The following is a 10,562-nucleotide window of genomic DNA, read 5'->3' as shown; positions in this document are numbered from 1 at the left end:
AGGGGACAGGGAGAGAGGGAGGGAGGGGACAGGGAGAAAGGGAAGAGGGGACAAGGAGAGAGGGAAGAGAAGGACAGGGAGAGAGGGAAGAGAGAGGACAGGGAGAGAGGGAAGAGAGAGGACAGGGAGATAGGGAAGAGAGAGGACAGGGAGAGAGGGAAGAGAGAGGACCGGGAGGAGAGGGAAGAGAGAGGACCGGGAGAGAGGGAAGGGAGAGAGGGAAGAGAGAGGACAAGGAGTGAGGGAAGAGAGACGACAGGGAGAGAGGGAAGGGAGGGGACAGGGAGAGAGGGGCAGGAAAAGAGGGAAGGGATGGGACAGGGAGAGAGGGAAGAGAGGGGACAGGGAGAGAGGGAAAGGGAGGTGGACAGGGAGAGATGGAGAGAGGGGACAGGGAGAGATGGAAGAGAGGGGACAGGGAGAGAGGAAAGAGAGGGGACAGGGAGAGAGGAAAGAGAGGGGACAGGGAGAGAGGGGCAGGAAAAGAGGGAAGGGATGGGACAGGGAGAGAGGGAAGAGAGGGGACGGAGAGAGGAAAGGGAGGTGGACGGGGAGAGAAGGAAGAGAGGGGACAGGGAGAGATGGAAGAGAGGGGACAGGAAGAGAGGGGGAGAGCGGGGACACGGGAGAGAGGCAAGATAGGAGAGGGGGATGGTAGGGGACAGGGAGAGAGGGAAGAGAGAGAACAGGGGGAGAGGGGAGAGGGGATAGGGAGAGAGACGAGGATATAGGTTAGAGAAAGGCAACGAGAGGGTGAGAGTGGAGTTTACCCATGGTCCTTCTGTCACTCACAGAGCTCAGTGCTGAAAGGGTTTTAGTCATGGTCCCTCTCACACTCCCTCTTACACTCATATAGCTCAGTGTTGAGTGGGGTTTACTCATGGTCTCTTTCACACTCCCTCTCTTACTCACAGAGCTCGGTGTTGAGTGGAGTGTACCCGCCGGCCCTTCCACGTGGCTTGCTGTGGTGGCTGTTACTCTCGGTTCTCTGTATGGGAAGGTGGATCCTTCCATGGGACTCATTATCAAGATCAGCAGAATCCTTCCAGGACAGTGAGTGACCACGGAGTGAGTGTGAGTGTGACAGTGAGTGACCACGGAGTGAGTGTGAGTGTGACAGTGAGTGACCACATATTGAGTGTGAGTGTGACCGTGAGTGACCACGGAGTGAGTGTGAGTGTGACAGTGAGTGACCACGGAGTGAGTGTGAGTGGTCCTGTAAGTGTGTAACACTATGTGTGACGACCATAGTGTCACACAGTATGTGTGTTTAAGGACAGTATGTGTCCCAGAGGCACTCTATAGAGTCTTTATCTCAGTTTGTAGGACGGAGTCTATCGCATATATTCCATTTATACAATCTGATACTTATAGGGTCTGTCTCAGTTTATAGGCTGGAGAGTCTATCGCATATATCCCCTTTACACACAGCTGCCACTCTCCAGTCTGTACGAGTCTCTACAAATATTCCAATGGGGCCAATGAACGTGTTTTTATCCTGAGTATGTGGGCTGGAATCTAGTTCTGCGCCTATACATTTTAACAGGCTCCCGGCTGCTCCTCAGTAAGTTTCAGGCTCCCGGCTGCTCCTCAGTAAGTTTCAGGCTCCCGGCTGCTCCTCAGTAAGTTTCAGGGCTCCCGGCTGCTCCTCAGTAAGTTTCAGGCTCCCGGCTGCTCCTCAGTAAGTTTCAGGGCTCCCGGCTGCTCCTCAGTAAGTTTCAGGGCTCCCGGCTGCTCCTCAGTAAGTTTCAGGGCTCCCGGCTGCTCCTCAGTAAGTTTCAGGCTCCCGGCTGCTCCTCAGTAAGTTTCAGGCTCCCGGCTGCTCCTCAGTAAGTTTCAGGCTCCCGGCTGCTCCTCAGTAAGTTTCAGGCTCCCGGCTGCTCCTCAGTAAGTTTTCAGGCTCCCGGCTGCTCCTCAGTAAGTTTCAGGCTCCCGGCTGCTCCTCAGTAAGTTTCAGGCTCCCGGCTGCTCCTCAGTAAGTTTCAGGCTCCCGGCTGCTCCTCAGTAAGTTTCAGGCTCCCGGCTGCTCCTCAGTAAGTTTCAGGCTCCCGGCTGCTCCTCAGTAAGTTTCAGGGCTCCCGGCTGCTCCTCAGTAAGTTTCAGGCTCCCGGCTGCTCTCCGTAAGTTTCAGGGCTCCCGGCTGCTCCTCAGTAAGTTTCAGGCTCCCGGCTGCTCCTCAGTAAGTTTCAGGCCCCCGGCTGCTCCTCAGTAAGTTTCAGGCTCCCGGCTGCTCCTCAGTAAGTTTCAGGGCTCCCGGCTGCTCCTCAGTAAGTTTCAGGTTCCCGGCTGCTCCTCAGTAAGTTTCAGGGCTCCCGGCTGCTCCTCAGTAAGTTTCAGGCTCCCGGCTGCTCCTCAGTAAGTTTCAGGCTCCCGGCTGCTCCTCAGTAAGTTTCAGGCTCCCGGCTGCTCCTCAGTAAGTTTCAGGCTCCGGCTGCTCCTCAGTAAGTTTCAGGCTCCCGGCTGCTCCTCAGTAAGTTTCAGGGCTCCCGGCTGCTCCTCAGTAAGTTTCAGGGCTCCCGGCTGCTCCTCAGTAAGTTTCAGGCTCCCGGCTGCTCCTCAGTAAGTTTCAGGGCTCCCGGCTGCTCCTCAGTAAGTTTCAGGGCTCCCGGCTGCTCCTCAGTAAGTTTCAGGCTCCCGGCTGCTCCTCAGTAAGTTTCAGGGCTCCCGGCTGCTCCTCAGTAAGTTTCAGGCTCCCGGCTGCTCCTCAGTAAGTTTCAGGCTCCCGGCTGCTCCTCAGTAAGTTTCAGGCTCCCGGCTGCTCCTCAGTAAGTTTCAGGACTGTGGTGATCGGAGACTGTCTGGGTACACGAGCCAGCGGTGATCGGAGACTGTCTGGGTACCCGAGCCAGCGGTGATCGGAGACTGTCTGGGTACACGAGCCAGCGGTGATCGGAGACTGTCTGGGTACACGAGCCAGCGGTGATCGGAGACTGGCTGGAAACGCGAGCCATCGTGATCGGAGACTGTCTGGGTACACGAGCCAGCGGTGATCTGAGACTGTCTGGAAACGCGAGCCAGCGGTGATCGGAGACTGCCTGGGTACACGAGTCAGCGGTGATCTGAGACTGTCTGGGTACACGAGCCAGCGGTTATCTGAGACTGTCTGGAAACGCGAGCCAGCGGTGATCGGAGACTGCCTGGGTACGTGAGCCAGCGGTGATCGGAGACTGTCTGGGTACACGAGCCAGCGGTGATCGGAGACTGCCTGGGTACACGAGCCAGCGGTGATCGGAGACTGCCTGGGTACACGAGCCAGCGGTGACCGGAGACTGTCTGGGTACACGAGCCAGCGGTGATCGGAGACTGTCTGGGTACACGAGCCAGCGGTGATCGGAGACTGCCTGGTTACACGAGCCAGCGGTGATCGGAGACTGTCTGGGTACACGAGCCAACGGTGATCGGAGACTGCCTGGGTACACGAGCCAGCGGTGATCGGAGACTGTCTGGGTACACGAGCCAGCGGTGATCGGAGACTGTCTGGGTACACGAGCCAGCGGTGATCGGAGACTGCCTGGAAACGCGAGCCAGCGGTGATCGGAGACTGCCTGGGTACACGAGCCAGCGGTGATCGGAGACTGCCTGGGTACACGAGCCAGCGGTGATCGGAGACTGCCTGGAAACGCGAGCCAGCGGTGATCGGAGACTGCCTGGGTACACGAGCCAGCGGTGATCGGAGACTGTCTGGAAACGCGAGCCAGCGGTGATCGGAGACTGCCTGGGTACACGAGCCAGCGGTGATCGGAGACTGCCTGGGTACACGAGCCAGCGGTGATCGGAGACTGTCTGGAAACGCGAGCCAGCGGTGATCGGAGACTGCCTGGATACACGAGCCAGCGGTGATCGGAGACTGCCTGGGTACACGAGCCAGCGGTGATCGGAGACTGCCTGGAAACGCGAGCCAGCGGTGATCTGAGATTGCCTGGAAACGCGAGCCAGCGGTGATCGGAGACTGCCTGGGTACACGAGCCAGCGGTGATCGGAGACTGCCTGGGTACGCGAGCCAGCGGTGATCGGAGACTGTCTGGGTACACGAGCCAGCGGTGATCTGAGACTGTCTGGAAACGCGAGCCAGCGGTGATCGGAGACTGCCTGGAAACGCGAGCCAGCGGTGATCGGAGACTGTCTGGGTACACGAGCCAGCGATGATCGGAGACTGTCTGGAAACGCGAGCCAGCGGTGATCGGAGACTGTCTGGGTACACGAGCCAGCGGTGATCGGAGACTGTCTGGGTACACGAGCCAGCGGTGATCGGAGACTGCCTGGGTACGCGAGCCAGCGGTGATCGGAGACTGTCTGGGTACACGAGCCAGCGGTGATCTGAGACTGCCTGGATACACGAGCCAGCGGTGATCGGAGACTGTCTGGGTACACGAGTCAGCGGTGATCGGAGACTGCCTGGAAACGCGAGCCAGCGGTGATCGGAGACTGTCTGGGTACACGAGCCAGCGATGATCGGAGACTGTCTGGGTACACGAGCCAGCGGTGATCGGAGACTGCCTGGGTACGCGAGCCAGCGGTGATCGGAGACTGTCTGGGTACACGAGCCAGCGGTGATCTGAGACTGCCTGGATACACGAGCCAGCGATGATCGGAGACTGTCTGGGTACACGAGTCAGCGGTGATCGGAGACTGCCTGGAAACGCGAGCCAGCGGTGATCGGAGACTGTCTGGGTACACGAGCCAGCGATGATCGGAGACTGTCTGGGTACACGAGCCAGCGGTGATCGGAGACTGTCTGGGTACACGAGCCAGCGGTGATCGGAGACTGTCTGGAAACGCGAGCCAGCGGTGATCGGAGACTGTCTGGGTACACGAGCCAGCGGTGATCGGAGACTGCCTGGGTACACGAGCCAGCGGTGATCGGAGACTGTCTGGGTACACGAGCCAGCGGTGATCGGAGACTGTCTGGGTACACGAGCCAGCGGTGATCGGAGACTGTCTGGGTACACGAGCCAGCGATGATCGGAGACTGTCTGGGTACACGAGCCAGCGGTGATCGGAGACTGCCTGGGTACCCGAGCCAGCGGTGATCGGAGACTGTCTGGGTACACGAGCCAGCGGTGATCGGAGACTGTCTGGGTACACGAGCCAGCGGTGATCGGAGACTGTCTGGAAACGCGAGCCAGCGGTGATCGGAGACTGTCTGGGTACACGAGCCAGCGGTGATCGGAGACTGTCTGGGTACACGAGCCAGCGGTGATCGGAGACTGTCTGGGTACACGAGCCAGCGGTGATCGGAGACTGCCTGGGTACACGAGCCAGCGGTGATCGGAGACTGCCTGGGTACACGAGCCAGCGGTGATCGGAGACTGCCTGGAAACACGTGCCAGCGGTGATCGGAGACTGCCTGGGTACACGAGCCAGCGGTGATCGGAGACTGCCTGGAAACGCGAGCCAGCGGTGATCGGAGACTGTCTGGATACACGAGCCAGCGGTGATCTGAGACTGCCTGGAAACGCGAGCCAGCGGTGATCTGAGACTGCCTGGGTACACGAGCCAGCGGTGATCTGAGACTGCCTGGGTACACGAGCCAGCGGTGACCGGAGACTGCCTGGAAACGCGAGCCAGCGGTGATCGGAGACTGTCTGGGTACACGAGCCAGCGGTGATTGGAGACTGTCTGGGTACACGAGCCAGCGGTGATCGGAGACTGCCTGGAAACGCGAGCCAGCGGTGATCTGAGACTGCCTGGAAACGCGAGCCAGCGGTGATCGGAGACTGTCTGGGTACACGAGCCAGCGGTGATCTGAGACTGCCTGGAAACGCGAGCCAGCGGTGATTGGAGACTGCCTGGGTACACGAGTCAGCGGTGATCGAAGACTGCCTGGAAACGCGAGCCAGCGGTGATCGGAGACTGTCTGGGTACACGAGCCAGCGGTGATCGGAGACTGCCTGGGTACACGAGCCAGCGGTGATCGGAGACTGTCTGGGTACACGAGCCAGCAGTGATCGGCGACTGTCTGGGTACACGAGCCAGCGGTGATCGGAGACTGCCTGGAAACGCGAGCCAGCGGTTATCGGAAACTGCCTGGAAACACGAGCCAGCGGTGATCGGAGACTGCCTGGAAACGCGAGCCAGCGGTGATCGGAGACTGCCTGGAAACACGAGCCAGCAGTGATCTGAGACTGCCTGGAAACGCGAGCCAGCGGTGATCGGAGACTGTCTGGGTACACGAGCCAGCGGTGATCGGAGACTGTCTGGGTACACGAGCCAGCGGTGATCGGAGACTGTCTGGGTACACGAGCCAGCGGTGATCGGAGACTGCCTGGGTACCCGAGCCAGCGGTGATCGGAGACTGTCTGGGTACACGAGCCAGCGGTGATCGGAGACTGCCTGGAAACGCGAGCCAGCGGTGATCGGAGACTGTCTGGGTACACGAGCCAGCGGTGATCGGAGACTGTCTGGAAACGTGAGCCAGCGGTGATCGGAGACTGTCTGGGTACACGAGCCAGCGGTGATCGGAGACTGCCTGGGTACACGAGCCAGCGGTGATCGGAGACTGTCTGGGTACACGAGCCAGCGGTGATCGGAGACTGTCTGGAAACGTGAACCAGCGGTGATCTGAGACTGCCTGGATACACGAGCCAGCGGTGATCGGAGACTGTCTGGGTACACGAGCCAGCGGTGATCTGAGACTGCCTGGGTACACGAGCCAGCGGTGATCGGAGACTGCCTGGGTACACGAGCCAGCGGTGACCGGAGACTGCCTGGGTACACGAGCCAGCGGTTATCGGAGACTGCCTGGGTACACGAGCCAGCGGTTATCGGAGACTGTCTGGAAACACGAGCCAGCGGTTATCGGAGACTGCCTGGAAACGCGAGCCAGCGGTGATCTGAGACTGCCTGGGTAACGAGCCAGCGGTGATCGGAGACTGTCTGGGTAACGAGCCAGCGGTGATCGGAGACTGTCTGGAAACGCGAGCCAGCGGTTATCGGAGACTGCCTGGGTACACGAGCCAGCGGTGATCTGAGACTGCCTGGGTAACGAGCCAGCGGTGATCGGAGACTGTCTGGAAACGCGAGCCAGCGGTTATCGGAGACTGCCTGGAAACGCGAGCCAGCGGTTATCGGAGACTGCCTGGAAACGCGAGCCAGCGGTTATCGGAGACTGCCTGGGTACACGAGCCAGCGGTTATCGGAGACTGCCTGGAAACGCGAGCCAGCGGTGATCGGAGACTGCCTGGAAACGCGAGCCAGCGGTTATCGGAGACTGCCTGGGTACACGAGCCAGCGGTTATCGGAGACTGCCTGGAAACGCGAGCCAGCGGTGACCGGAGACTGCCTGGGTACACGAGCCAGCGGTTATCGGAGACTGCCTGGGTACACGAGCCAGCGGTTATCGGAGACTGTCTGGAAACGCGAGCCAGCGGTGATCGGAGACTGCCTGGAAACGCGAGCCAGCGGTGTTCAGAGGCTTTTGTAGCTGCGAAGGAGGCCAGATTTGCAGGAGGTGACCTGGGTCGGTGTACACATGGTGTCCAGTCCAATCAGCAATTGTGCAGGGATTTGAATGTAGAAAAAAGCCCACAGCATTGTGTTCTAGAGATTTTTTTTATTATGAAACGCCTAAATTTGGTAATGTCTTCAGCATCTTCAAGGATCAAGGTCGATTCACAATGGACCACGGTGGTATTGTAGACTTGGTTTTTATCTGTTTTTTGAACACCTACAAATTGACACAGTAGCACAGTACTGTACACATTAACACAGGTAAAAAGTCTGGAGTTGATTCCAGGTGTGGCATTCACATTTGGAAGCTGTTCCTTTGAACCCACAACATGCGTCAAAGGAGCTCTCAATGCAAGTGAAACAGGGCATCCTTAGGCTGCAAAAAAAAAAAAAGAAAACCCACCAGAGAGATAGCAGGAACATTAGGAGCGGCCAAATCAACAGTTTGGTACATTCTGAGAAAAAAAAAGAACGCACTGGTGAGCTCTGCAACACAAAAAGGCCTGGACGTCCACGGAAGACAACAGTGGTGGATGATTGAAGGATCCTTTCCATGGTAAAGAAAAACCCCTTCACAACATCCAGCCAAGTGAAGAAAACTCTCCAGGAGGTAGGCATATCATTATCCAAGTCTACCATAAAGAGAAGACTTCACAAGAGCAAATACAGAGAGTTCACCACAAGGTGCAAACCATTCATAAGCCTCAAGAATAGAAAGGCCAGATTAGACTTTGCCAAACAATATCTAAAAAAGCCAGCCCAGTTCTGGAACAGCATTCTTTGGACAGATGAAACTAAGATCAACCTGTACCAGAATGATGGGAAGAAAAAAGTATGGAGAAGGCTTGGAATGGCTCATGATCCGAAGCATACCACATCATCTGTAAAACACGGTAGAGGCAGTGTGATGGCATGGGCATGCATGGCTTCCAATGGCACTGGGTCACTAGTGTTTATTGATGATGTGACAGAAGACAGAAGCAACCGGATGAATTCTGAAGTGTATAGGGATATATTGTCTGCTCAGATTCAGCCAAATTCAGCGAAGTTAATTGGGCGGCGCTTCACTTTACAGATGGACAATAACCCAAAACATGCTGCGAAAGCAACCCAGGGGTTTTTTAAGGCAGAGAAGTGGAATATTCTGCAATGGCCGAGTCAATCACCTGATCTCAACCCGATCGAGCATGCATTTCACGTGCTGAAGACAAAACTTAAGGCAGAAAGTCCCACGAACAAACAACAACTGAAGACAGCTGCAGTGAAGGCCTGGCAAAGCATCACAAAGGAGGAAACCCAGCGTTTGATGATGTCCATGTGTTCCAGACTTCAAGCAGTCATTGCCTGCAAAGGATTCTCGACAAAGTATTAAAAATGAACGTTTTATTTATGATTGTGTTAATTTGTCCAATTACATTTGAGCCCCTGAAATAAGGGGATTGTGTATGATAATGGTTTCAATTCCTAAACGTTTCATACAATATTTTTGTTCAACCCCTTGAATTAAAGCTGAAAGTCTGCACTTCTATTGCATCTCGGTTGTTTCATTTCAAATCCATTGTGGTGGCGTACAGAGCCAAATTATGAAAATGGTGTCAGTGTCCAATTATTTCCGGACCTAACTGTATGTACCGGTATGGCTTTCCACGCCAGAGTTCCAGCCAGTCGAATGATGCTCGTGGCGGGAAGTCTCGTGACTGGCGACTACCTGGTAATACGAGCCAGCCATGGTCAGAGGATTTTGTAGCCCTGGACAAGGCTAGATTTGTGGGAGAGGACCTGGGTAAAACGGCGTATGTCGCATCTAGTTAGGAGACCCCAATTAACCCCGTAAGGGCGGAATCTGGCTATTCTGTGTTTTACACTGCTTGTTGTGTGTTTTACACTGCTTGTTGTGTGTTTTACACTGCTTGTTGTGTGTTTTAGGCCCGGGCCATAGAGCACTCAGGCGTGCTGAGCCGCGCTGAACAGATGCAGAAAGCCCCTGCATCTGTTATCAGCGCGGCTATAGTTTCTTATACTGGACACCTAACAAGCTCCTATTGAACCCCCAAAATAACCACAACATATATATATAAGCATATGAATGTCACAGAGGAGTGCTACTGAGCATGGCAATATATATTTAAAACCAGAGACAGAACATAAAACACAGACAAAGCTCAGTTTTAGCACATCCAGTGAAAATCATACACGGTACAGTGCCTAAATATATGTATAAATATCTATTAAGTAAAATGGTCTTTTAGTTTTACATTTTTGGCCAAAATTGTTGTAAGCCCCTGAGCCAACGTCACGGCAGACCACAATTCAGGGGTCCCTAACGCTAATATAAATTCTTAATAACCTGTGTAATAACAGGAAGAATGATTTATAATAAATCTGTCAATATTAGTTGCAAAGTTCTAAGTCTGATTGAAGCCTTTATTAACCTGTACATTACCAGGAAAAGCACTCTGTATTAGAGATGTCACAACCATACTGCAAGCAAGCAAGTTCCCCTGTGTGGAAGATGCTATGGAGTGAGCCCTTAACCATTTAAATGTGGGAGGGGGTGAGCTTAAATTAAGTAGGAGGTTGCCAACCTCCAATCAGCAAGGACTAGCTGAAACACAATTGTAAAATATACTGGACACCTAACAAGCTCCTATTGAACCCCCAAAATAACCACAACATATATATATAAGCATATGAATGTCACAGAGGAGTGCTACTGAGCATGGCAATATATATTTAAAACCAGAGACAGAACATAAAACACAGACAGAGCTCAGTTTTAGCACATCCAGTGAAAATCATACACGGTACAGTGCTCTATTACAGAGTGCCTTTCCTGGTAATGTACAGGTTACAAATACAGTTACATAAATGAACAAGGTATGCATTATATACCCCAGGGCTCTGTCCTGGGACCTCTTCTCTTTTCTCTGTACACACTCTCTCTAGGTGACCAAATAACATCTTTTGGGTTTAATTATCACCTCTATGCCGACGACACACAAATATACTTTTCAACACCTGACCTTACACCTGCTGTACAAACCAAAGTTTCTGAATGTCTCTCTGCTATATCATCCTGGATGGCCCTCCGACGCCTTAAACTCAACATGGCT

At 54.6% G+C, this 10,562-nt stretch overlaps 1 protein-coding gene across 1 annotated transcript in view; it reads left to right on the top strand.

Annotated features, from left to right (window-relative positions):
* Positions 1 to 865: 865 nt before the first annotated feature.
* CPT1B (carnitine palmitoyltransferase 1B) overlaps positions 866 to 10,562 on the top strand; it is a 203,219-nt gene continuing 193,522 nt past the window's right edge. Inside the window, exon 1 of the mRNA XM_075599234.1 lies at positions 866 to 1,053. Coding sequence (XP_075455349.1) covers positions 881 to 1,053 — 173 coding nt within the window. The 5' untranslated portion in view covers positions 866 to 880. The remainder of the gene's footprint in view (positions 1,054 to 10,562) is intronic.

Source organism: Ascaphus truei, chromosome 5 (genome assembly GCF_040206685.1).
Source record: "Ascaphus truei isolate aAscTru1 chromosome 5, aAscTru1.hap1, whole genome shotgun sequence".
Taxonomy (NCBI): domain Eukaryota; kingdom Metazoa; phylum Chordata; class Amphibia; order Anura; family Ascaphidae; genus Ascaphus; species Ascaphus truei.
The sequence above is the reverse complement of the archived record's forward strand: the minus strand, read 5'-3'. Positions and strand labels throughout refer to the sequence as shown.